At 33.4% G+C, this 26,506-nt stretch overlaps 2 protein-coding genes across 2 annotated transcripts in view; both read left to right on the top strand.

Annotated features, from left to right (window-relative positions):
• The first annotated feature begins 3,499 nt into the window (after window positions 1-3,499).
• On the top strand, window positions 3,500-10,005 carry LOC132558013 (rho-related protein racA-like). The gene is made up of 10 exons (XM_060222535.1): window positions 3,500-3,685; window positions 4,811-4,982; window positions 5,415-5,548; window positions 6,035-6,137; window positions 7,163-7,353; window positions 7,553-7,751; window positions 8,029-8,268; window positions 9,131-9,238; window positions 9,372-9,598; window positions 9,781-10,005. Exons 1-10 carry the CDS (start codon window positions 3,500-3,502, stop codon window positions 10,003-10,005), a joined length of 1,785 nt encoding a protein of 594 aa, XP_060078518.1.
• A 2,868-nt stretch (window positions 10,006-12,873) lies between these two features.
• LOC132558315 (probable proton-coupled zinc antiporter SLC30A4) overlaps window positions 12,874-26,506 on the top strand; it is a 28,717-nt gene continuing 15,084 nt past the window's right edge. The window contains exons 1-2 of the mRNA XM_060222865.1: window positions 12,874-13,831; window positions 25,687-25,833. Of these exons, the coding sequence (XP_060078848.1) occupies window positions 12,874-13,831; window positions 25,687-25,833 (1,105 nt within the window). The remainder of the gene's footprint in view (window positions 13,832-25,686; window positions 25,834-26,506) is intronic.

The following is a 26,506-nucleotide window of genomic DNA, read 5'->3' as shown; positions in this document are numbered from 1 at the left end:
CTTTGAATTTTTCCATGACATCCTCTACTGAGTCCACAAATCTAGTAAGATATTGTTCAATTCTTGCCATAAGTCCTCTGTATGTTTCCTTAGGTTCCCTTTGGGCTGTCTGTAATAGCTTGAAATATTGGTAGGGCCTTTTCCCGTACCTGTCCATTAGGGCTTTACAAAGTTCTTCAAATGACCCATGTGCTTGAATAGCTACCTCTCTGGCCTCACCTGTTAACAAGGCTCTCAGCTGTAGCATTTTTACTTCTTCTGTCCATCCAGCCTGTGTTGATAAAGCAGTAAACTCTGATAAGAATGTCACTATATCCTCACATTCAGCATGAATGTAAGGTTGCAGTTTCAGTCTAAACGGCACAGGGTTAGAATTTGTGTCACTTCGTTCCTTTTGAAGTTTTGCTTTTTCAATCTCTAATTCCAATTCTTTCACTTTCCTTTGATGTTCTCTTTCCTTTTCTTCGGCGTCCATCCTCTCTTTCGAAATTCATTTGGCGTTCTTTTTCCTCTTTCTCTGCTTGAAGTTTTTCTCTTTCGAAATTCATTTGGCGTTCTTTTCCCTCTTTTTCTGCTTGAAGTTTTTCTTTTTCTAAGTTCATTTGGCGTTCTTTTTCCTCTTTCTCTGCTTGAAGTTTTTCTTTTTCTATTTTTTTCCTCTTTCTCTGCTTGAATTTCGAGTCTTCTTATTTCCAGCTTTGTTTGTGCTTCTGTCATCTTCGCAGTTTCCGTTTCTTCAGGCGTCGACATATTGAACAGTTCTAATAAGCTTTATATCTTTGATAACCGAGTCCTTCTCCTTAGAATGATCCCACCGCTGCCACCAGAATATGTAACACAAATTATGTTCTACACTTGAGTGACAAATTTCACTATTAACAATTACATTTTATATTTTTTTTTGATATTCCAGTTTATCTTCTCAATACCCCGTCCTTCACAAACACACCTCTCAGTCTACAGTCTCAAGAATAGACGATGTGTCTAGAAACAAATATACGACTCTCATACTACATTGGTGACATCTACAACTCAACGCCGTTTTGGGGAACATCTAAGGAGCACTAAACAAGCTGAAGAACGTCTTTAAAAACGTCCTCCTTATTCTATTATACTGATAAAGAGCCCACACACGTATTAAGGTTCTAGAGTCAGTCGACTGTATAAATAAAAATCTACATGCAAATATTGTATGAAGAAATTAGATATTTGCAAGATAAAGTATTCTCTTCGATCGGTATGATGCAAGAAAAGGAAATGTGAAGTTCATTTAAAAGAATCCAATAATTTCACATTTTTTCTTTATTTTTGAAAATGTAATTGATATGCAACTACATATTATGATACTTGTTAACAAAACTAGATTACAAGATTCAAGATGGAGGTAAGAAGACAAGAAACTAATACCTTTACTCAGATTGTCTTTGACCTCATTTCGATTAAATGTTATCTAATATTATTTGATACTTAATTACGTCGGAATACAGGACTTTTCTGTGTAATATGATATAATTTAAAAGTATGACGTCATTCATGCTGAAAGAAGAATTTACACACCTATTTTATATGCATACAAATATTATCAGAAAAGATTAGTTATTTACAGCGGATTTTAAATGTGTTTAAGCCTTCGCAAATTCAATACCGAGCTCGAATTTAGTTTAAACTTTATTTCTTTCTTATTACATAACATATTACAGAGTACTTAGGTATACAAAAGAAAAGGATTCAGAAACAAGTGATGAACACGTATATAAATCTGTCTCCTTGATGTGATTCTACTTAACAGCACTGTAAGCATTTATCAATGTTTAAAGAAATAACGTCATATGGATATCGAAAAACAAGAGAAATCATGTTATCAGTTCAGAGTAGAGGGGTAGAGAGAGTAGGGGATCAAGGAAAGGAGTTAGTAAGTAGACGTATGTCGGATTGATATTCAACCAGCTGGTGACGCGCCGATACTGATACTATATGTATATAAATATTTAATTATCATACAAAAATAATGTAACAATCATTCAAATCTTTTAGTGCGTAAAATGTAATTTTGAACACTTTGAAATACTATTTCGTTGGTATTTCTCGGTAAGTTAGCTCGAATTTTACAGTGTGTACTAAAAAAAAGGTTGATGTATGCACTCTTGAAGTCGTTCTTAATAGTTACTTGATCTTATTAGAAGATAAAACATTTCACGTGTTTTGAAGCATAGATAGCATATAAAGTTGTCAATTTTACTTTTTAATATCAACAATGTTGACTTTGCAACCAAACTCCACAGAATTATATATTATATTAAGAAAAGCCAAGGTCTACTAACCACCGACTACCTGAATCCTTCTGGTCATCAATCACAATATTTATTTCTTCTCTAACGTTTTGCTTAATTTTGTTCCATAATTTAAAGTCATTTTCTAACTGTTTAATAGTAAAACGATAACCGTTTTATCAAGCTTAGAATTAGAGCATCTATGAACATGTCTGACGTCAGCGTCTCAGATGAAGATATCTGATTGGTCAACAAATATAGCAAATGCTCGCTGAACTATTTTTAGATTAGATAAATAACACTACTGTGATGCGAAGTGAGAACAGCTACAGATTCGTTTAACAGGATTCTGTGAAGTCTATAACGGAGACCATCGTTAAGGTAAGTTAGACAATAGACAGTAATTTTGCTTTGCACGTGCAATTTTCGATACGCCAACATTGCTACTGTTTGAGAAGAATATATGACGTAATACAGGAACTTCTGCGAGGCATTCAGAATGAGTTTCTCTTGAAAAGAATTTATCGATATTATGATGTGTTGTGATATATGAATGGATGTTTAGAACACGTAACTAGAGAGCGTACATCTATAGATTGCTTTCCTGGCATACAGTAGTATGATACATGAAAGCTCATGGAGTTACAAACACTAATGCTTTATATTTGTATTTGTACACGAGACACACAAATTATAAAACATGAATGATAAATGAATGGAGCATTCCATAATTTCTCAAAGAAATCTCAGTAGCGAGTACCTTTGCTGTAAATAAGTCTACTACGGTGAAATATGGCTATAATTTGGAATGTATTAGCACGACATTACAATCACTATATGGCAACACTTTACATAGAACTCGTGAGCATTTACAATTAGATTTAGAAAGTGGTGTGGTGAAATCTTTAAATTCTTAAAATAAAAATACATACTGACATCGATGATATCAATTTATTTGGATATTTTCCATCTTGAAGTATCTTTATATGCATTTGTTTCTTTAAAGTGTTATTACTTTAACAGGACATTTTACCACATGCATAATGTTTAAATGCTATTTTTATAAAATTCGTTAAATGTGGCACAGAAACCCCAAAAGTTTTTCATAAGAATTACAGTTTAATTATCACTTTAATTATATATATATATATAAAATGCATGATATATATATATAATTGAAAATATGTACATTTACAATAATCTGGGATTTTTTTTTACATCAAGGCACAATGCCACAGGATCTGAAGATTGTGACAGTAGGAGATCACGCGACAGGAAAGACGTGCCTATACATCGTCTATGCAACGAATGCTTATCCAGAGACATACGTCCCAACGGTGTTTGATAATTACGTTCACGACGAATTAGTTGACGGAACACCTGTTAGGTTTGGTTTGTGGGATATACACGGAACGGTAAGCCGGGCGTTTAATTTCAACCATTGAATCACATTTAACGTACCATACTTTTAGTAAAATATTTTCATGTTTCCAAGAGATAAATAACGGCTAGAATTATAATTAATGATGAACGGATAGAAATTCAAATATACAAATGTATGTATTGTAATCTTTTAATACCATGAATTACCAAAAAATCATATATAGGCACTTTACACTAATTGGTAAATGTACATGTGTAATGTACATATTACTTGACATTGTTCTGAAATAATCTGTGGTATGAAAATCACGAAATTCATTACATAATGGGACTTGTGCATCTCCGCGTTTAGATTTTCACTTCTTTTCCGATCATTTTGGAATTTCCTCAATTGTTGCCTAGCCTTTAGAACTAGGGCCGTTAGCATCACAGACTAGTCTTAGAAGGATGAAACGTTTAATTCATTGTTTGGCTCTACTGTATCTAGCTCTAAACTTGTGTTTTAAACAAGCAATTCACTTGTGTGGCTTTTGTACCATCTGTACCGGAGTTGTCATTTCTTATACACGCGCATTATGTAAGGTACCTTAATGCACTCTTTTGGAGATTGGAAATGGGGAGATGCAAAAAGATTGTCTCCATCCGAGTTGTAAAAGTTACTGTTGTAATACCATGGACTTTTGCTCCTGAATGTTTGATACCGATAAAATTAATATATTCTACCTTGGATATATATCCAGTTTAATCAAATGTGATTTAATATTTCATTTTTACTAGCCATTTGGGTGAAAGGATTAAGTACTAGTTATAACAAGTTATTGGGATTTATTTATCCAAATTTTATTTATCTTACAACAATTGCGAAACAAGATTATATCAGTCACTTCTGTCTGCCCGAATGGAAGCGCGGGGGTGGGGGTCTTACTGTGGTAGGAAACCAGAGTAGCTGGGGCAAGCACATGTGGTCGGGTGACCCCACTACTTTTTACGACCGTTACGGGATTCGAACCCCGGACGGCTAGTTAAAAGGCGAGTGCGTTACCCTGCGCCACCCGACCACCCATTTCTATTTAATAATAAGTTTTTATTTCAAAAGCTATCTATATTGTGAAATTCTTCGTCAATCCCGTTTCGATGATTTCGCTATCTTATTTCAGTCGGAGGACCATGACCGTCTGAGGCCGCTGTCCTATTTTCTTACAGATGTATTTCTTGTCTGTTTTTCCATTGACAACCGAGAATCTCTTGCTAATGTGAAGGTTAAGTGGGTTCCAGAACTTAGACGTTTTTGTCCTAATACGCCAATTGTACTTAATGCCTGCAAAATCGGTAAGAAAATTCAGCATTTTGTGTTTCTGTTCCTCCTTACTCTGAATGAACATATTTTTAGTAAAAATCTTGTTATATTTGTAAAGGTTTTTATATCACAAAATTGATTAATTGTATTAATATATGCTTATAAAAACGTTACTTTTGACATTATGGTAATACCATCCTGATCTTTCTGAACAATTATCAAAACATTGTTTTTTCATAATTCTAAAGTGTTACCTGTATCTTTTTGAATGTTGATTCTTCACAAGTCTTACGGTGATGCATAAATAAAATGAAGACATTAAAAATGGAAAAGAAAACACAATCATTTCAATAAACTATTGCCAATTTCACTGATTATTTACCATCAGGAGACAAAACTCCGTATGGTAATAATGTACATGTATATTATTTGAAACCTATTGGAATAATTCTTCGTATTTATAGATTTGAGAGAGAAACCAGCAACTGATTTAGTGACGTATGAGGAAGGATCAAAGGTCGCCAGTGATTTAGGATTATGTTACGTAGAGACCAGTGCGCGAACACAACAAGGTGTACAAGAATGTTTTCATGCAGCAGTGAGTTTTTTCTGCCCAGTTTTTAGAGGGAGTGGGGAGGGGAGGGAGGAGAGAGAGAAAAGGGGGTCGGGGTTTGTGAGTTAATGTTGCTGATTTTATCGGGTTTAAATCATTAATTGATTTTTGTGGGTTCATTTATATATGTACTTATAATACCTATTTATAGATTTCTAATCCACTTTGTTTTAGACTAATTCATTTCGATCGCAGTTTCACCAAAAATGGTGTATTTTCAAGAGAATCATTAAACCATTATCAGAAATCCACGAAACCCTGATATATTGCTCAAACAATAGAGCAGAGTCACGTGGGTTTCTTTCTATTTTTTCTATTTTTTTCAATCCTCGAATATAGCGAAAAATGTAATTCCTCAAAAAATAAACTTAATTGTAATTGGGTAATGTATGTAATATGTTATTATACCTGATTCAATATGAATTTAAATATATGTGTCCTTTCATCGTTCACCTCGGTATTATGTTTTAGATCCGGGTAGCGCTGGTAAATGCGACAACAACAACAATCCAACCATGGTTCTCATGTGGCAATAGAGGACGGATTCCCCCTCCTCCTCCGATGCCTCCTGCAGGCAAGTTAACATTTGCTAGAACATCACTGACGATTCTTAGAGAGAGGAAACAGCTGGTTGTTGGGGTTTCATTCATACTTTTGATCTGTTACATATAATTCCAGTTTTGGTTGGGAGTGGTAGTGCATGAACCTTCACTTACATATGCTTGAATAGACCATATGTTTAACTCGAGTTTTCTTGAATCGTGCATAAAATTATGTAGGTCGTCTCAATCATCGGAAGACAGTTTGAATTACTGAACAACTCAGTTTTCAGTATTTACAATACCATTTCAGTGTTAAATTTTCACCATTTGATAAATTGAAGAGATTTTCACACATTTATTTTGTGTGGTTTCTAATGCAGCCAAAAAGAGAAATGTCAAAAAGTGCATTATATTATGTTTATAACATAGCATTCATCATGTTTAAATCCACGTATGAAAAGAACCTGCTATGGTATCGGAAAAATTCAATTCTAAACAATAAAACATTAGAGGACATGTCGTTTATAAGAACGAAATGATATGCATATATGAAGTTCGATTTATCAAATTTACACTTAGGTTCTAAGAACAAAACAGAAAGGTGTAAACTGTAGTTATAGAAATAAATCTTGATAGTAGCTTGTCAAAATACTATATGTTTTTAATACTTAATTTCGGGGTTCCAAATCTATTTGAAAAGTAAAATTGGCCCTAATACTAAGTAACAGTTCACTATACAATATAGGTTGACTCGGACCCCTGGCCGTCTTTATCACTAGTCCTTTATCTCTAGGTCACGGGTTCGAGCACTACGTGACGCAGGTAGTGGCGCCTGGTTTTATCGTGGGGAACACCAACTTTCCTCCATCACCTGGAGCGTGAATATGTTGTAAAACACTAAATTTCTCGACGTTTCTTCAGTAGGAAAATTCTATAACAATACGCAACTACATTATCTTATATCAAACGAATTTGTGTATGTGTATTGTATAAATATACGAATCGTTATACAATATACATACACAAATTCGATTGATCTATTCCTAATGTGTTCTAGGTATGGCCCCGAAAATTGAAGTTGAAACATCAAGGTTTGCAGACGATTGGCTGGCTATGCACGAAAACCCTGTTCATGCAGACGTTACATTCATATTGAGAGAACAGCTCAACCTTGACGCACATAAGATAGTTTTGTGTTCATCTTCCACATACTTCAGACGAGTCTTTGGAATGATGAAGTCACATAAGGTAACTTGATTATTGTTAGCGAAATATTGGATATATTGATTTGCGAGTGATTGCATCTTTTAAAAGATTTGAGGATAAACAGGATTTCTCCTTCAGAACAATTTATCTAGTGTTCAAGACAAACATCCATATATGTTTTTTTCATATTCATGTTGTTTCAAAAGTTTTTGAGCTCTTTCTTTTTCGTTCAACTCTTCAGAGGAAGAGAACGAAGTCCGCGAGTAACTTCACTATGGATGAACTGAACTCTGAGCAAACGGAGGGAATAGTAGCTGCATATGACAAGGACGAGTTCACAAAAGATATCCAAGGTCAAATTCATCGTCATACAGTGGTTGAACTTAATCCTGATATCAAACCCAAAACATTCGTCAAAGTTCTGCAATTTCTGTACTCTGGTAAGTTTGATTCCTGCTCATCATTTATACCTTGTTATCAGAAACAGTTACTGTTTACGAAAAGGATGAATAAGATTGTTTTTATGAAATGGGCATTAAAAACATTATCATCACTATTAAACAAATTGTTATATTTTCTGTTCGTTCAATGAAATGTTATTTCCCTTCTTAATTATCAAAGAAATGTGTACATGTTTGTAACGAAAAAATCTTAATAAATCCTAAAAAGGTAAAATATATAAATACAAATATATACCTACACATCGCGTTTCCTCAGGTGTTCCCTGTCTATCTAATGACCAGGATCAAATTGACCCAGAAGAACTTGATGACATCATGAATCTAGCTGCCACTTTTAAATTGCCGAAATTGACGGAGATTTGCCAAAATTGTCTCAGTGGTCAGGCATTCCTTAATCCAAGTATAGGTACTTCCATGAATGACGAGACAAGGCGAAATATGAAGGATCTGTATTTCAACAAACCTGAAACGGCTGACGTCACGTTTAAAGTGGAAGGTGAGCTTGAATTATTATAAATATGTGCTTAAAGTAAATTGTCACGGAAATGAAAACTTCTATATAAAACATTGAAATTTGTTTTTACCTCAACATAGCAATAAATTATACGAATATTGCCTTGTTTAAATTTAGTGATAATGCAGACTCCTGTGTAACATTTTTCATACCTCGCTTCCAAACTCTTTACCGTAAGTCACAATGCTGCTTCCTGAATGTTATTGTTGAATCGGGGATTTTTAAAGAAATCTTTGAATTTCTTCCTGCCTTTTTTTCTTTTTAACTTCGTCTGCCAAACATTTCAGCTCTAAATTCGTGAATTATATTTTGCTATACTAATGCCCATTACTGGTCTATTGAAGTTTGAGATGAAAATAAGAATTGCTTATACCAATTGATATTGTACAAAAGACACGCAATTGAATAGCGTCTTTCAATACAAATTTAGAGTTACATACATTACAGCCAAACAATGAATTAAACTGCATCATACAGCTGTTTCGTCCTTCTAGGACTCGTCAGTGATGCTGCATCATACAGCTGTTTCGTCCTTCAAGGACTCGTTATTGACGAAAAGGACCTAAATTTTGAAGCCTTGGAGGCGACTGAGGAAAATCGAAAGTTGTCCAAACAAAAGTCAAAATGTAGATAGGGAAGTGCAGCAGCCCGATTATGCAACAAATTACGTTGTTTCCATATATCAGATGATTTTATAACAACATTAAGTACAAGTTTATATTCTTAACCTTGCTACTATCCTAATGAAACCGAAACGTGGCATACTGGGGACGGGGATCTAAAGTCCAGTAACATTGTCAATTACATAATGTAAGAACAGATCGTATATATCATATTGTTTCAGGAAGAAATGTTTATGCTCATAAAAGTGTCTTAACTGCCAGATGCAAAAACATGGCGGTTACGATTCAAGGTAGCTGTGTGAAAGACCAATCAAGCATACTCGAGGTAGGTGTAATTGACATCAAAACCTCAAAGTCGTACAGTTAAAATGCTTATAACTGCATATAAATGTTTGAGCATGTTAATACAGTAAATGTTTCTAATACATTTTGTTGTTTTAATGGTGTAGATTGATATCCAAGCTACAACGTCGGAATGTTTCTTGGCTCTTTTGGAATATCTCTACACCGACCAGGCACCTATTGAACAGACTGATGTGATATCACTCATTGTTCTGGCGGATAAATACGGTCTTAAACGTCTCACGAATCTGTGTGAATTACATGTAACTAAGGAAGTCAACAAAAGTGTGATAAAGACTATAGAAAAAGCAGACATCGATGTCATCGGACTTTTACAGTCATCACAGGTAAAGATATGTTGATATATGTCGTCATTAGCATCAAATTTGATGATATTTCATATAAAAGGCGCAGTTTTAATGTACTATTTTAAGTTATCATTCTTTATTTCGATCTAATGAAACCCCTCATTAAAAATAGTCCCGCAATAATTCTGTTTAAATATCAGTATTTGAATGTATTTTGACAGGATTACAATGCAGAGCAGCTGTCTAGATGGTGTCTTCATTTCATCTCTACAAACTATACAGCATTGAAGAATCGGGTGGAATTATCGTCGCTGAACGAAGAAAATAGAATCTATATTGAAGTGAATCAATGGCCGCCGCTATCGTACCTTCGTGATGTTGAGGAATACGAGAGGAAGTGGAAAATAAGGCGTCAGAAATGTTCATTCAGGTGTTCAATCATGTAAATATATCTGTATCTAAGATGTGCAGTTCCATCAACACTTGACTGAAAAAACTGCTGTCAGAAACATTAAGAAAACAAATAGTGATGAATATTATAATGTTTGTCCTTTCATATTAAATATCAAAATCTTCCGTTTCGCAATTTTCAGTTTTATTATGTTAATTGGTGTGAGAACAAGACAACAGAGAGGTGTTAAATGTGTGTATGCTTTATCTACAATTACACAAGGATCACCTCGACTACATCAGAACTTATCAGATTTACTCTGCATGAGAACGTAAATAGATAGAATATCGATATTATGTTCTTTCTATAAATTTATACTTTTACTTCATTGTAAATACATAACAGAGGGCTACTATCATTGTTTTATTGGTATCATGTTTTACACTGTTTGGTGTACCGGATATTGTTTTTACATTGGTAAAGGAAGTGTGTATTGTAATAACTGTGGCGTGATTGTGCGTGACTGCGTATATCCATACCTTCGTGTGCATTGCCCTACCAAGGCTTACACCAGACAAAATTTCGGTGGTCATTTGTGCGTGACTGTGGGTAGCCATAACTTCGTGTGCATTGCCCTACCAAGGCTTACACCAGACAAAATTTCGGTGGTCATTTTTGCGTGACTGTGGGTAGCCATAACTTCGTGTGCATTGCCCTACCAAGGCTTACATCAGACAAATTTCGCTGGTCATCAATGTTTAAGTCATTTGTCGGTCTCGGCTGATAATGATTAAAACGCCTTATGTCTGATGAACTCCCTTGACAGTTAACTTTATATTTAATTATGTGAATATAGTCAACAATTCAAAATAAAAATGTTTAAACAATAGTCACATTTAAAATTTTATTCTCTATAACCTTATTAAATACGAAGAAACCTATTTGATGTATCTTGTGAAATGTTTGAATGTCTTGATTTTTGTTTTATTTTGAATGTAATATTTATGATAATTTTAAAATTTAAACAAATATTTAACGAATCATAGATTATTGGCTTTATTCACATATACATTGTACCTTGTGTTTGTGTACACGTGATGTATTGATGGACCCATGGGCCAAAAGTTAATCAAATTAAATGAAACTGAAATGACTATTAATCATTTCTCATTGATAAATTCTTAGACTTCATAACAATTACCAGAAAAACTACACGTTCTTTACCAATATTTGACATTTTTTCTCTTTGTTTAAAATTCTCCAGTTTTATTTCAGGTACATTTGTTTTTATTTGAAATACTCTAGTTTTATTTCAGGTACATTTGTTCTTACTCTAGTTTTATTTCAGGTACATTTGTTTTTATTTGAAATACTCTAGTTTTATTTCAGGTACATTTGTTTTTATTTCAAATACTCTAGTTTTATTTCAGGTACATTTGTTTTTATTTGAAATACTCTAGTTTTATTTCAGGTACATTTGTTCTTATTTCAAATACTCTAGTTTTATTTCAGGTACATTTGTTTTTATTTGAAATACTCTAGTTTTATTTCAGGTACATTTGTTTTTATTTGAAATACTCTAGTTTTATTTCAGGTACATTTGTTTTTATTTCAAATACTCTAGTTTTATTTCAGGTACATTTGTTTTTATTTCAAATACTCTAGTTTTATTTCAGGTACATTTGTTCTTATTTCAAATACTCTAGTTTTATTTCAGGTACATTTGTTTTTATTTCAAATACTCTAGTTTTATTTCAGGTACATTTGTTTTTATTTGAAATACTCTAGTTTTATTTCAGGTACATTTGTTTTTATTTCAAATACTCTAGTTTTATTTCAGGTACATTTGTTTTTATTTCAAATACTCTAGTTTTATTTCAGGTACATTTGTTTTTATTTCAAATACTCTAGTTTTATTTCAGGTACATTTGTTTTTATTTCAAATACTCTAGTTTTATTTCAGGTACATTTGTTTTTATTTGAAATACTCTAGTTTTATTTCAGGTACATTTGTTTTTATTTGAAATACTCTAGTTTTATTTCAGGTACATTTGTTTTTATTTCAAATACTCTAGTTTTCTTTCAGATTCTTTTCTATTCTCTTCATTTTATAATGAGTTTAGAAATATGTTAGAATATAGTGCTAAATCGTCCAACATAATTATTTAATTTATTTATATGTATTTTAGTGCTAAGTGAAGTCAGATTATTCAGTATTTTTCATCAAATGAAATTCATGTATTTAGTTTAATATCTCAATCATATGAAGATGGGTTGTGAGAAACACATGTAAATCTCAGGTAAAAATCCAGGTTAGAAAAGGACAGCTTATAGGAAATAGCATATAATTGCCTTGCCATTATTTCCTAAAATAACACCATCCTGCGTGAAAACTCGATCTGGGATCTTTTTCAACTTTAAATATTGAACGGGGGAGGGCGATTTATCCTATAACACCTAATTTTTTGTGCTGACCTATCTTTGCAATAGATTTCCAGCAAAATCAAGCAAAAGTGTATGAGTTACCGTATGCAAACCATAACCGAGAGCTACTTTAATATCACTCTGGCGATAAAAAATACACGAGTTTCTTGATAGTCATGTTCTCAATATTTGGGTAGCAGCTGAGCGTCGGGTCCCTTGTCAAATGTAAAGGTTTTTTAATAGTAGGAGTTATCTCCCTTATCACTGAATGATTGATTTTTTTATATATCAGTGATACATTGAAATTACTACTTTATTGATTTGATATTTCCATTTACTCATATGCGTATTGTAACGTATATACTTTACTGAGAACATGACAGATCATCTAAACAACTCACTAAAAACATCCAAAATATATAGTAAGAATCATACTAGCAGACGGGAAACCCCCATATGATGTCACATGATATACCACGTGATTTTGTGAGAAAGTAAAATGGCAGCAAGTGTGTTCGTCGATGATAGCAGTGGGTGGGATGTGTCGGATATTAATAGCCTTACAGCTGAAGGCTCGAGCGAGCAATACACCATTGGTCTACGTAATGAACGCAGCATTAGGCCTAAGACAGGCGTATCACACAAAACGACTGTACACTCCGTGAGTAACAGTTCTCTTGAACAGCATGAAGATGTAAACAAGCACGAGTCCGAAATTGGCCCATTTGTAAGTGCCGCATCGAGCGAGCATATTGACTCTGATTTCAGTGCGGATCCTTACATACAAGAAGGACAACGTATTGACACAGCTTTATTAGACAGAAATAACCGGACGTGGCCATTCGAAGTTGCCACTTATCCTCCAAATGATAACAACTTGTCCAGTATTGGCAATAACATACAGACGACACCAAGGCTTCAATTTCCCTCCGAGGTTTCTATTCAGCAAAACACACATCAGGACTTAAGATCGATGTCTGAGGACTCTCTGTTAGCTATTTTAGAGGAGTTTGATGCCACAGATATAAACAAACTCGATCTGGAGCTTAATATGATACCAGAAACCGATATGACTCAAAGTAAAAGGGTACTAGAAAATTTCAAGCGTGCCCATGGTACAATCTCAAATCATGTACCGAATGGACACCTGAAATCGGATAATGTTAGTGATAAAATTCGAGTAGACAATTTACATATGAATGAAAGGCCTGATGAGTCTCAGTCTGAAACACATGTGAGAAACAACAACAGAACATTAAGATCTTTTAGTAGTGATGATGATCTGGAAGCAGATCTGGGAATGTCCAGTTATGCTGTAAATGGAACAAGATCTAATTCTGAAATATCAGAATGGCACTGTCATACGTTAGTCAAACCTGAGTATGATAAACTTGCCAGGAACCAACTTATTGCTGTTTGTGTTCTGTGTGCATTGTTTATGATCGGTGAAGCTGTAGGTATGTATAAGCTGTACGTATAAAATATTTGCAATGGTGTTATATTACCAAAGTCGGATGTATTAATTAACAACTCATGATCTATCAGCAAACTAGGAGTACTGCAAGTAGTGGAAGTAAATTGATGTTACCTCCCATGATAACAAGATTAGCATGGAATTGATTTTAGTTGGATGGTGTGAATGCCATTTGGATAATTTTTTAAAGGCACTGGCATGCATGCTTCATTAAATTATGCCCTTGAAATATCTGGTTGTCATTCATAGATCACATAAATGTCAACTCAAATTAATGTACCAGCACTACCTATAAGAGTACTTTATTATCAAATTGTTGTTTTGCAAAGATATTTGAACAGTAAAATCTGTTCTTCAAAGATATTGAACTTGTATTTATTTGAAAACTTCTTTTAAGTTCAGAGCTGTGTATACAGTGTACAATTGTGTATGCTTTATGATTCAGAATAACTGCTTGGCATTTACTAATGAAAGACAGTCATATACAAATTATTTTTTTCACATTTGAAATTGAATGTAAACTTATGAAATATCTGTCACACTGCAAGTTGCATAACTTAGATTGCTGCATTGATTCAGCCAAGTTAAGAGAATTGTAAATGTGTCAACTAGTGTGACAAACCACATCTGAATGTGGACATAACTAAAAGCGACATATATGTTGAATAAGTATTTTGTGAACAAGAAAAATGCAAACAAGTTAACAAAATCTTTATCTAAACTAAAAATTGATGGACAAGGGCAAACAATTATGTTTATATTTCTTTAATAAAGGCTGAAAACTCAGAAAATGAAACTTTAAATAGTGACAATTTTACTGTTTTAGAAAAGCCCTTCTTAGACCATTTTATGGTTATCATCTTCATATGATCACAGACTTGGTTCGAAGTTCATGATGTGACTCACTAATTGGATGAGCTGCATGATCATAGGATTTACATCAAAGACTTGTGTATAATTGTCTAAGCAGTGTCTCCAGGGGGATGGTAATTAAATAAGCCTTTGGTTCTACAGAATACATGTACATTTTAATTTGTACTTAAAACATCCTGATCACCTTATTGATTTTCAATTTTGTAATTAAAATATCTAATGTATAACAAAGCTAAATCATCTCCATAAATGTCAGCAAGCACAAGACCAGATAGATGAAGTTTTAAACATTAATTAGTCATTGACTTCATGATATTGTTGAACAGAGGTGAATAATGATTAAGTGTGAAATATGTTACCTGTTAACAGACTTGTACTTATGATTCATTGTTATTTAGGAATATGTATGTAAAGTACGGTATTATTTTCCTATAAATTTTCTGATATTGAATTTTGTGAACAGTATAGCTTACTCCATTTTAAGCCCACCAACATCAGATGATGGGCTATTCAGATTGCTCTGCATCCGTGGTCCGTCCGTAAGCAATTTTTATTATTGCTATTTCTTGAGTTCAGGATGGATCTTTTTCAAATTACATTTGTATGTTCCCCTTGGTCCCCAGTTGTGCCCATTTGATATTGGGACTGATTAAAAAAAAAATGGCTTACAGCCATCTTGAATTTTTTCAGTGAAATTTGTTGTCGCTATTTGTTGTAAAGGAAAAGATGGATCTTTCTCAAATTCATATGTTGGTTTCCCCTGGTCTCCAGTTTTGCCCATGTAATTTTGAGACTGATTAGAAAAACAAAATGGATGACAGACAGCAGTGTAGGATTTTGACTTTGAAAGATTGTTATCGCTATTTCTTGAGAAGCACTTGATGGATCTATCTAAGAATTTCAAATGTAGATTCCTTTTGGTCAGTAGTTGTGTCATTTTGATTTTAGGTCTGATCAGAAAAAATGAAATTGCTGAGAGGTGGCCATCTTTCATTTTGACTTTGAATGTTTGTTATCGCTATTTCTTGAAAAGTCTGTGAAGGATCTCTGATAAATTTTGTAAATAGGTTCCCCTTGGTCGCTAGTTGTGACTGTTTGATTTTGGGTCTGATAAGAAAAACAAAATCGCAGAAAGGCATCCATCTTTGATTTTAACTGTGAAAGTTTGTTATCGCTATTTCTTGAGAAATGCTGAATCAAAGTTTTTTTTCAAATTTCATGTGTATGTTTCCCTTGATCCTTAGTTGTGTCTGTTTGATTTAGGTACTGATCAGAAAAAAGCAAAATGGCCCACAAGCGGGCATCTTCAATTTCACTTAGTAAAGATTGTTATCTCTATTTCTTAATAAGTGCAGAATGGAAATCTCACAAATTTCATATGTATGTTCCCTTTGGTCTCTCCTTGTGCCTATTTGATTTTAGGACTGATCAGAAGAAGCAAAATGGCTTTCAGGCAGCCATTTTGAATTTGGCAGGTAAAGATTGTCATCACAACTTCTGAATGTTCAAATGTCTTATCATTAAGAGCAAAAACAGAGATGTGAAGAGAAAGGAAGGGAAAAGATGTAACTTTCAAAGAACAAATAAAGATCAAACAATGGTGGACACCAAGTTCCCTCTGTGATCTCCTTGGGGTTTTTTTCATACCATGTTTTCTATACTTCTGTAGTATAAAAAATGAATGAATGTATTTAAGATATTTGAATTGTCAATCAAATAATTTTCGTGCTTAATCAAAACAATTGTTTTTATATTTCTGCATTGTGCTGCATATATTTTCAACTTAAGTGTTGGCTTATAAAGCCATCATCTGCCTGTATACATTAGTACAACTTTGGTTTCTACGTCAACATTTTGAATGATGTACATATTTGTTACAGTTGTGGTTTACCTTGAGGAAGGTTAATTTGTATTTATGCACATCATATATATCTTAAAAAGTTAAAAGGAAATTGTTGATATCAGAGGTATGATTAATTTGATATTAATGTGTCTAGCCTTAGGAAAGATATTTGTATAGATACATAAATACTACGTAAATGATACATGTACACCCACTTTTCTAATTGAAAGGATTTCAGCTCTATCATATTCTGGTCAAAGACTTTTGAACTGTTTAATTGATATATATATTATAGGTAATGGTGATGTTTTATATGTGTGTAAATTGTGTGAAATAAAATTTTGTCACAGATCTAAATCAGTCAGCTACAAGTCTACTAAAAAGATGTGTATTATATGTCGGGAGACTAACTTTCTTTCACCATAAATAGCTACTGATGTATGTGTAGATTGGTATGAAAGCCACAATAATGACAAATTTATATATACTAGACTTCTAGTTTAAGCTCAACTAATCCCAGTCTATAATACCTTAGGAGTTATAATTGTGGGGGAGTTATTTCCCTTCTCTGAATCTTGTATGCAGGGGTTCAAAAGACTTTAATTCTATCATTATACCATAAAGTTTTGGAAGCAAATATGTCTGAAGAAAGAAAAATCAAACGTTTCAACTATTTCAACTTCCACAAGAATTTTCATGATGAAATGCTTTCAAATTCTACACGTATTCTCATATGAGAAAACCCAAATAGTGAAAACCAACACTCTAGATGTCTAGGAAATGTCCCTGAATGGACACCATGTTATATTCAATAGAGATCCTTGCTATGTAATTGACTTATACATAAAGGATTCTCGACATCCAGTAAGCACCACAAAATGATACCTCAGAAGGAGAACTAAGCCTTAAACAAAATGTACCCACTGCACTAAAAAGTATGCAGGGAAAACAGCATCAACTGGACTACCTAGCTAACTGCCTACAAGATGACGCACTGTAACTAGATGTGAAACCTGCACATTTTATTGATGAAACTATTTCTGTATATAGTTTTTATGACAATTTTAAATCCTCTAGATAATTTTACTTAACTTTCCAATAAGATAATTTTCACTCCTATATATTGTCCATTATGACATCATGTTTTGTTAACTGCAGATTGTTCCTTAGTTTAATGTATTTGTTTTTGTTACCATCATCCTAATGATGGCTGCATTTAGTGGTTGAAACATGTCGATGATACACTTATAGGAATAAAAGGACAGCTTCTCGGATGTTGAGAATCCTTTATTATACCCATAAGTATTCTCATAATGAAAAAGTACCACGATGGACATTTTTTCATTGTTTTTATCAGTTTAATTTGCAATGTTGCTAACCTCTTGTCAAATACTATCTGGTCATTGCCTTCAAAATCAAGGGTGACAGTGTTTTAAAAGGTCATCAGTTAAGAAGATCTTATAATCAGTTCATTTGTGTAGTTATCACATCTGTATATATTTAGATGATGGACTATGTTTGAATATGAATTTGAATATATAACTGTATTCAAAAAATGAATTTGAAACTTTAGTTACTGATCACTTGATCAGGTCATGATATGGCAAATTACCGGGTATATATGACATTGACCAGCTAAAATCCGGAAAGTTGGCGACACTTGGAATTTATGTCCCAGACATTGGGCAGAAAGTCATGTATTGTATTCTTAAATTTTTTTTAAAGAGTAACTTTTCACATAATATTCATACATTTGTGATATATATAATGAAATACTTCACTCACACCACTAGTAAAGTGAAAACCTGTAGCTGAAGTTCATTGATCATGTACTTGAGTGAAGTAAATGGTTCTAGATTGACATATTTAAGGTGCATGAAGGGTGATACCTTGGCCTGGAGCACAAAATAGTACAAAATATTTCTGTTGTGAAAATATATATATTAGCTATAGTTGAATATAGTTAAATGCTTCCTTCGAGTAACTTATGCTTGTTTTTTCAATGTGACAAGTATCATGAGTTGACTTAAACAAAAAAATTTACTAAGACCTGTTTTGCGTAAAACGCTTGTGTAAATATTCATGTTGTTGTAATAGTATAGAATTACAGATCCCATTGACCTCTTCTTTTTCTACAGGACACACTGTACATGAATAGCATGAATGTATGACATAAACATTACAGCTTACATTGTGAGTTATGAAGGTTTACAAGAACACTTTTTTTTCAGTTAAATGAATTTTACAGTGATGAGACTTGGATGGTACAAGTAATTACAGTAAGGCCACTGGTACCTGACACCTTTTTTTTGTATGTCCATGTCCATGCATAAAGGAGACTGCATGATCACTATGTGAAAAATGTACATTATGAGGGTTTCCTCACAATAGAATGATAAAAATGTTGACTTAAGCCTATAATACAAATAATATATAGTACACCAATTTCTGAAAACCTAAACTATGGACTCATTATGGAGTACTATCAGATTCTGCCCATCTGTCCAGATCTGTTCATAAGGTTTTGGGCAATTGGGTTTTTTTTTGTTTGCTGGGTTTAAGGCCCTGTAAACATGAAGACAGGGTTATTTTGAGGAGGGTGGGGGTGGATCTCTTTGTAGTAGCTGGTGGCCATAGCTACCTCACTGAACACTAAAGTGCCATCGCTTGCTATCCAAAGCAGTTAGAGTGATGTGTCTTGCCCATGGACACAATTACAACTACACAGACTGGTCCATTTCTCAGCTTCTTGTCAAACAAAATACTGCCATGGGTAGGAAGTGTTGAACCACGCACCTCAAACTATGCACCTTGAACCATGCACCTCAATCCATGCACCTTGAACCATGCACCTCAATCCATGCACCTCAGATTTTTATCGGAGATGATATTCTATTATATGCCAAGGGTTTAACCATTTGACATATCTAGGCCCCATTTTTGGGGCAAGTTTCTTCAATAATCTCTATTCATAAAAGATTGCTTAATTTTGTTCTGATTTCTTACACAAATGTTGAAACCAGATTTTTGTTTTAATTGGAGAATAACGAAATGTTTTCAGGATACCATTGTCTGTGACATATGAAGTAGCACTGGTAATGATGAGGTCATTGGTAGAAATAGTGACTTTATTTAAATGAATTAAGTACTACTTATAGTAAATCCTATATTGTTGTAAATAAAATACCTGGTTAGCTAGCTACAAAACCAACAAATGAGCTGGCACGAGTAACATATCTTGGTATCTATTTATGCTCCAGTAGAAGTCTGCATGTCTTTGAACTCTCACAGTAGGTGAATGCAATAAACATGATTAAAGTGTCATAGATAAGATAATATACAAACCCAGTTTGGGAGGATCCCCCTGAAAATAGTACACATTTTCTGTGATTGGACAAGTCCTATCTGTTAGAAAAGGGATAAGATTTCTAAAAATATGAAATACATGTAAATATATTCTGACCTGTTCTATAACAAACTACAGATAATTAAACAGTGACGGAATCCTGGTCCTGATAGACTAGAACCATCTGGTGTGTGAAAATATATCCCAGCAGTGATATATCTATATCTCTTTAAAGTCCCACTCCATTTGGAAGAACTGTCATCCTCGATCATTGTTTCGTGTGATAATGCTGGAGTACAGAGATACAAGTAATACTCCTGTCTTATCAGGGTATAAGATAGACATCTAAAATTCATAAACTTATGAAAAAAAGTCTGTAGGCCCCACCCAGCATCTTTACCATCTTGTCTTACAAATGCAGGTCAGTCCAGGGATACCTAGTATTTGGGATAAATTAGGCGAACACCAACATATCTGCACCATTAATGGAAGGTACTATTAGGATGGGGAACTGTCTCCTAAAATACAGATGGTTCCATCAACTCTATGCAGACACCTTATGTCACAAAAACAACAATACTGATATTCCTTGGTGAGACAACACTTAGCAATAGGAAGAATCACAGAGGCAGAGAACCTGTAATAAACAACAAACAATCCATTAACAAAGATTAGAACATCAAGGTGTAAGAAAGAGTCGTGATTCCTTAAGCCAGGCTTTCAAAAAGACCTGACATTTTCCTGGCACAGATTGGATCAGTATACAGAGAAAATAAACCGATATAGATCTGCTGCAAGGAATAAAGCATCTAGCCATATGCTGATTATCAACTTAGGTGTATAATGTGCAGCTGCTGGTCTAAATCAGGCAATTTCCACCTCTCGTTCAAATGTATGATGTGACACCTCTGCTCCAAACTTTTTTTCTCAGTATGAGTAAACTTTACTTTAAACTTTGTGGCACCCTAAAGCTAAATTTGGGAAAGAGCTTGTGTTATATTTTTATGATGTCTCTTTCAATCTTAGCTGTGCAGCTGCTTTTATTTCTTTTCCATTATCTTAATCACAAGACTTCAGTGTACAGGTGCAAAACTTCTAATTTTAAAATCTATGATACCTACACGCCTGATAGACAATTTTAGACATATTTGCTTTTAATCCAAACTCAGTTCTGCACAAAATCTGCTGTCATAATTTTAATCATGGTTGAAACAATTCAGGTTTGTAATTAACATCTCACTTGTATAGAAAATGAATAAAAGAAGTTGTAATTTATTGATAATGGTAACCTCAACATGTTGTGTCACAGGGTCTGCATTATGGTTATATAAGTTTGCTATGAAAACAAGTGTGATCTAAATACTATTAATATATTACCGTGTGAGTAATTTCCTGCATCTTATTACTTAATGATTATACAGAGTGTGCTTTACTGTGGTTTAAATAGTGGAGCTACATAATGTATATATGTACAACTACCTTGTAGAGTTATATAGTATTTGTGTGCGTTGTTTTATGTTCTCCAATATAAAAATAAATGTGAAATGTTGTTTCCTTGTTCAGGCATTTCTATTGCCCTCAATGTGTCTGATAAATTTTAGTGTTTTGGGTATTTTTTTTACATGGAAACAATATCTAATTTCAGTAATTAATTGATAAGTACTTCTGCCATAAATTGTAAAAAATTCTGCATGGAATTTTCAAAGCAAAATTTTGCCAGAACAGTAATTATGCCTCCAGGTTGTGACAAATTTGCTAATATTTTGAATACTGTGTCAACTTGTTTTTAGGTTGTTTCGTTTAAGTTCAGATTGTTATGGCCCTGTCTAAAAATGTGTACATTGTACATAGTGAAATAATTCTTGTTAAATGAAACACCTTTAACTGTCTTATAAATACCATATAACATTGCACTCATCCCGCAACCCGGCCCAATTGTGGCTTTGCCCCATTTTTTCTGCTAATAAATACAGAAATCATCCTTTTCAATAATATTCTGGAAATTTTCTAGGCTTTACAGTAATCTGCAAATTGGCAACATCATTATATTATCTACTGACTGGTAAGTGACAGTAGGGAATATCGGGCTCATGGTTTATTTAACTGGTTGTTTACATTAGCTATCATTATAGGGACTAATGACTTTTCTGCAGCTGAGGGAACTGCATAGCAATGTGATTATTTTAATAATGGATGCAAGTCAACCTCACAACTTTAAGTACAAGGATATATGTTGCAGTCAATAACTATACACGTGTCCTAAATGTGTACAATATATTTCAGATTTAATGAACTTATATAAATGTGTTAATTTTTTAATTTAACAAAAACAGGTTTTGCAGGTACAAACAACTTTTTGTAAAGAAACACCTAGATTGAAATTCAACTGCACTGTTTCAGATTAACAATGCACAATGCCATGAGACATGTCAATATATTTCCGGTGTTAACTTTATACAGAAATATGTGACATGCATACATTTAGGTATAGTTTTTAAAAAGTCAAATGGAGTGTCTCGGTAAATCTAATGAATTTCTTTTCAACCAAATGTTTGAATATGAGCCTATTAAGTTTAAGAATATAGGAGTAACATCTTTATGTGGATGTCTTTCACTGATAACAAACTTTTGCAGTCTTTCAGTCTGAATTACAAAGTAGGAAATCTTAATGCACTTCAAAATGGCTGGGAGCATTACTCACAAGATCAGATATATACTCTGTGATCTGAAGTCAAAAGTTACCCACCTATTGATGACTATATATATGCTAATGTTACATACAGTTTACTGACCGTATTGATTCTACAGTAAGCCCAGGGGCCTCACATTACGTCATATCACTCAAAGTTAGGGAGTGAACTTAATACAGGAGAATGAAATAGCATGATAGCATACAAATGATGGTAACAACAATATGATATGAATGGCTTTTAAATAATACAAAAACTTAGGCCTACAATTGCCAGAATTATGACGTTATATAATTATTTATGACCAATAAACACAACTGATTTTTGTTTTTGAACTGCTTTGAAATTACCATTGGCAAGCTTTAGGATCATCATGATAGTATGTCTATTTGTGTTGATCAATACAGGACAAAATAATACAGAAAGCTATTTAAACTATATTCAGTATATATTGTACTGAATGTATTTCCCATTATCTGAAGATGATACAGAAATATGATATATTCTGTAGTATCTTCATGTTTATGTAGTGACACATTGATATATCAAACCCAGCCTGCCGCAAATAATGTCAGTCCTGTTGTAGGTGTAAACGTTAGTCATTATATCAGGAAAATTAAAAACAATCGGAGAAAGCAGCCATCTCGATGTGTACGTCATGATATTGACAGCATCATTATGATAAACTGTGACAGTCCTCAACAATCAGGGTTGCAGTGAGATTAATTTAGAAAGATAACGGCCTGAATGATGATTAAGCTTGTACAAATGACACCTATACTTTTATATACTTACAACTGACATGTTCATCATATTCATGTATTTTAGTTTAAATCTATTGGGAGAAATACATGTTGTAATACATATATAATAGCATGGTAATTAATGAATTTGTCTCTCCAATTACTTACTGTTAAAATTATAAATGAAAAACATACATTTCAATGGAACCCTGGATGCTAATTAATGTAATGTGATAAGTACCTTTAGTGAGAATGCTGGTGGACAGTGCCACTGTTCCCAATCTATATATACACAAGCTATTGAAATATATTTCTCCACATTTATCGGTCCTGTGTGGGGTCACTGACATATTGCTGATGACATGTCTAAAATAAAATAAAAAACAAATAAAACAAATTACATATAACAATATTAATAGGATAGTTGATAGCTAGAATGTCGGTAACCATTTTAGATTAAAGTCAAGGTTGTATGATCAAAAACAAAATTTGTAATGTATAGCCAATTAGCTGTTTATTAGTGCCCTAATAAATTCTGAATTCCCTAGATGCAAAGATTTTTCACTAATTGGCACAGTAATGTTTATGACCTATCAGAGCAAACATGACAGGAGTTTTTCTAATTACTTTGCTGAAAGAGAGGTCATCAATTATAATGGAAAGAATTTTCCTAGATATATGTAAACAAGTGAAAAAGGTACACGTGGCTCTTACAAGTAGACCTTAGAGAATGTGTTTTGACTCCAAAAATAAATTTGGACTCAGTCATGATGGAATTTTAATATCTGATTATGTGTTTCAACCCTCCAGCTTTCTGAGAAAATGTTTTGACCTCCAAAATTATTAAAAATCTAGTTGTTTCTATTTCTGAAAGATGCTTTCTGACGCTGGCAACATGCCAAACTACTGACTGGTTGATGCATCAGAAGTTTTCACTGTTGACCACCTTGCTATGATTTTCTTGCAATTTTCAAGGGGAAACCGGGGAAAATACTTAAATTACATTTAATAGAGTCAGATAAGAATTACTTTAGACCAATAATTACACTTTTTATCAATCATACGTTGTCCCTGATGGAAATTCGTGAAGGGTGTTTACTGTGGGTCCAAATGGACTGAGGTGCCATGGAAATCCACATGGAGAGTTGTATATATAGGTGACATTAAAATATCTGGTATGTGTGATTGAGGAAATAAACCACAGTAGTTAGAAGTTGAAATTCTTCCTGTAAATACAAATTATCTATAACATGTGCAAAGAGCTATTTGCAAAATATGACCAGGCACAATATATCAATAAAACCCTTTATATAACCGTAACATGAATTATTTATGACTATAAACAACATAAAGATTCCCACACCTGTCATGTAGTACACTAGACAAGACATCGATTGGGTTTTAGTGTTTTTGGAGTGTTGTACAAACAGGGACTATGATGGTGGTATACCTAATAACGTTTGATGTGGCCTTCACATTAACACAAGATAAAACCCAGAGACACATATCCTAGAGATAAGATCTACTATACAGCTTCATTGTTTACAAATAATTTTGATGCTGATTTCGATACCGTTATGACATCTGACATAGAATGATACCTACACGTATTCATTTACCTGTATATAAACTTTTAACACTGATATTAAACTTCAGACATTTATCTGATCAAAGTCTGCATATCTTCAGATATGACATCTGTTTAAGCAAAAGTGACTATAGTGGTCCAGAGAAATGGATACAAGGTTCTTGTATTCATCCATAATTGAACTTTTCATTAAATTATGATGTCATTATTGATGAGTCACTAGAAAACTTCCCATCGTTTCGGTGTGATCAACAGACAATCAATAAAAAAGACTTTGTAGAACCATGCTATGATGACAATTATCACATTGAAATTTCTCTATATTGTAATTCATCAATGACAGGTTTACTGTATGTTATTTTTAATGTTTTTATTCGTGGTAAATTTTAGCACTACACTGCATTGTTAGGTTAGAACAGCACTAATGAATATTCATGATGACATCAGTCAGTTATTATGATTAAAATTTGAAACAGTTAAAAATTTCAATCCAATTAAACCATCTTAATTTTTTTTAAGATGACAAATTCTACCATGAAATGCATTTCATAATGATCACGATATAAGTAAATTGTGAGGTCCTGTCGTAACGAATGACACATTTTATTAGATAATGCAGATTACTGTTTTCATGAGTCATGTGTTATGCTTAGAAAGAGACTGAGGTTACTGTATAACGCCAACCTCAGGGTATAACTGAACGGATTGCTGTACATAAATGTATTTAATATACTATAATTGTTTTTTGATTGCAGGTGGAGTTTTGTCCGACAGTCTCGCTCTTTTCACTGATGTCTTACACCTGGGTAGTGACCTAATTAGTTTCCTCATATCCCTCCTTGCCATCTACCTGTCAAAAAAACCTGCCACCAAAAACATGTCATTTGGATACCACCGCGCAGGTATGTATTTCCAGTTAAATCTCCCACACCCTCAACCCCTACTAAAACTGTTTCATTTTAAAATGAGACCTCATAGATAATGCAAGATATCATTACTTGAGACAAGGCTCACTTATAAGGACAACAGTATACTGATAATTTCTTTGGTTATCTGTCAGTCTGACAGTGACTATAGTTTAAAGATGATAGTGTTGGAGGTATACCTGTTGATAGGGAGAGCTAGCCACTAAACCAAATAAGATAGCGCTGTGAAGTGTATATTACTGTTAAAGATTATATCGACTTCCTTCACACAAATAAAATCTAGTAAACAAGGAATGTTTTCAATATTATCAGTATAGGACGTTAGGTAGCAGACCAGGGATTCCTATATGTTGTATTCTGATAACTCGGATATATTGTTTACAGTAAAGTACAAAGAAATGTCTTGAAATATGTAAGACAGGTCATAATGTACCAGGTAAATAAGTTTTAGAATCTGATTTTTTGCAAGACTTAGTGAGCAAAAGTTTAAGCTTTGAGACACGTTTCTTAGAATCTGGTATGAAATTAAAACAAATTGAAGGAACTTCCTGTCACATAACTCCGACAGGTTATGAAGGATGAAAGTAAACAGAGGTAGCCATTTAATGCGAGGCCAGTTTCAATTCATTTTGTAATGTCATTGTGCATT

This window comes from Ylistrum balloti, unplaced genomic scaffold (genome assembly GCF_031769215.1).
Source record: "Ylistrum balloti isolate Yb309-2 unplaced genomic scaffold, AGI_CSIRO_Ybal_v1 Utg369658, whole genome shotgun sequence".
NCBI lineage: Eukaryota > Metazoa > Mollusca > Bivalvia > Pectinida > Pectinidae > Ylistrum > Ylistrum balloti.
The sequence above is the reverse complement of the archived record's forward strand: the minus strand, read 5'-3'. Positions and strand labels throughout refer to the sequence as shown.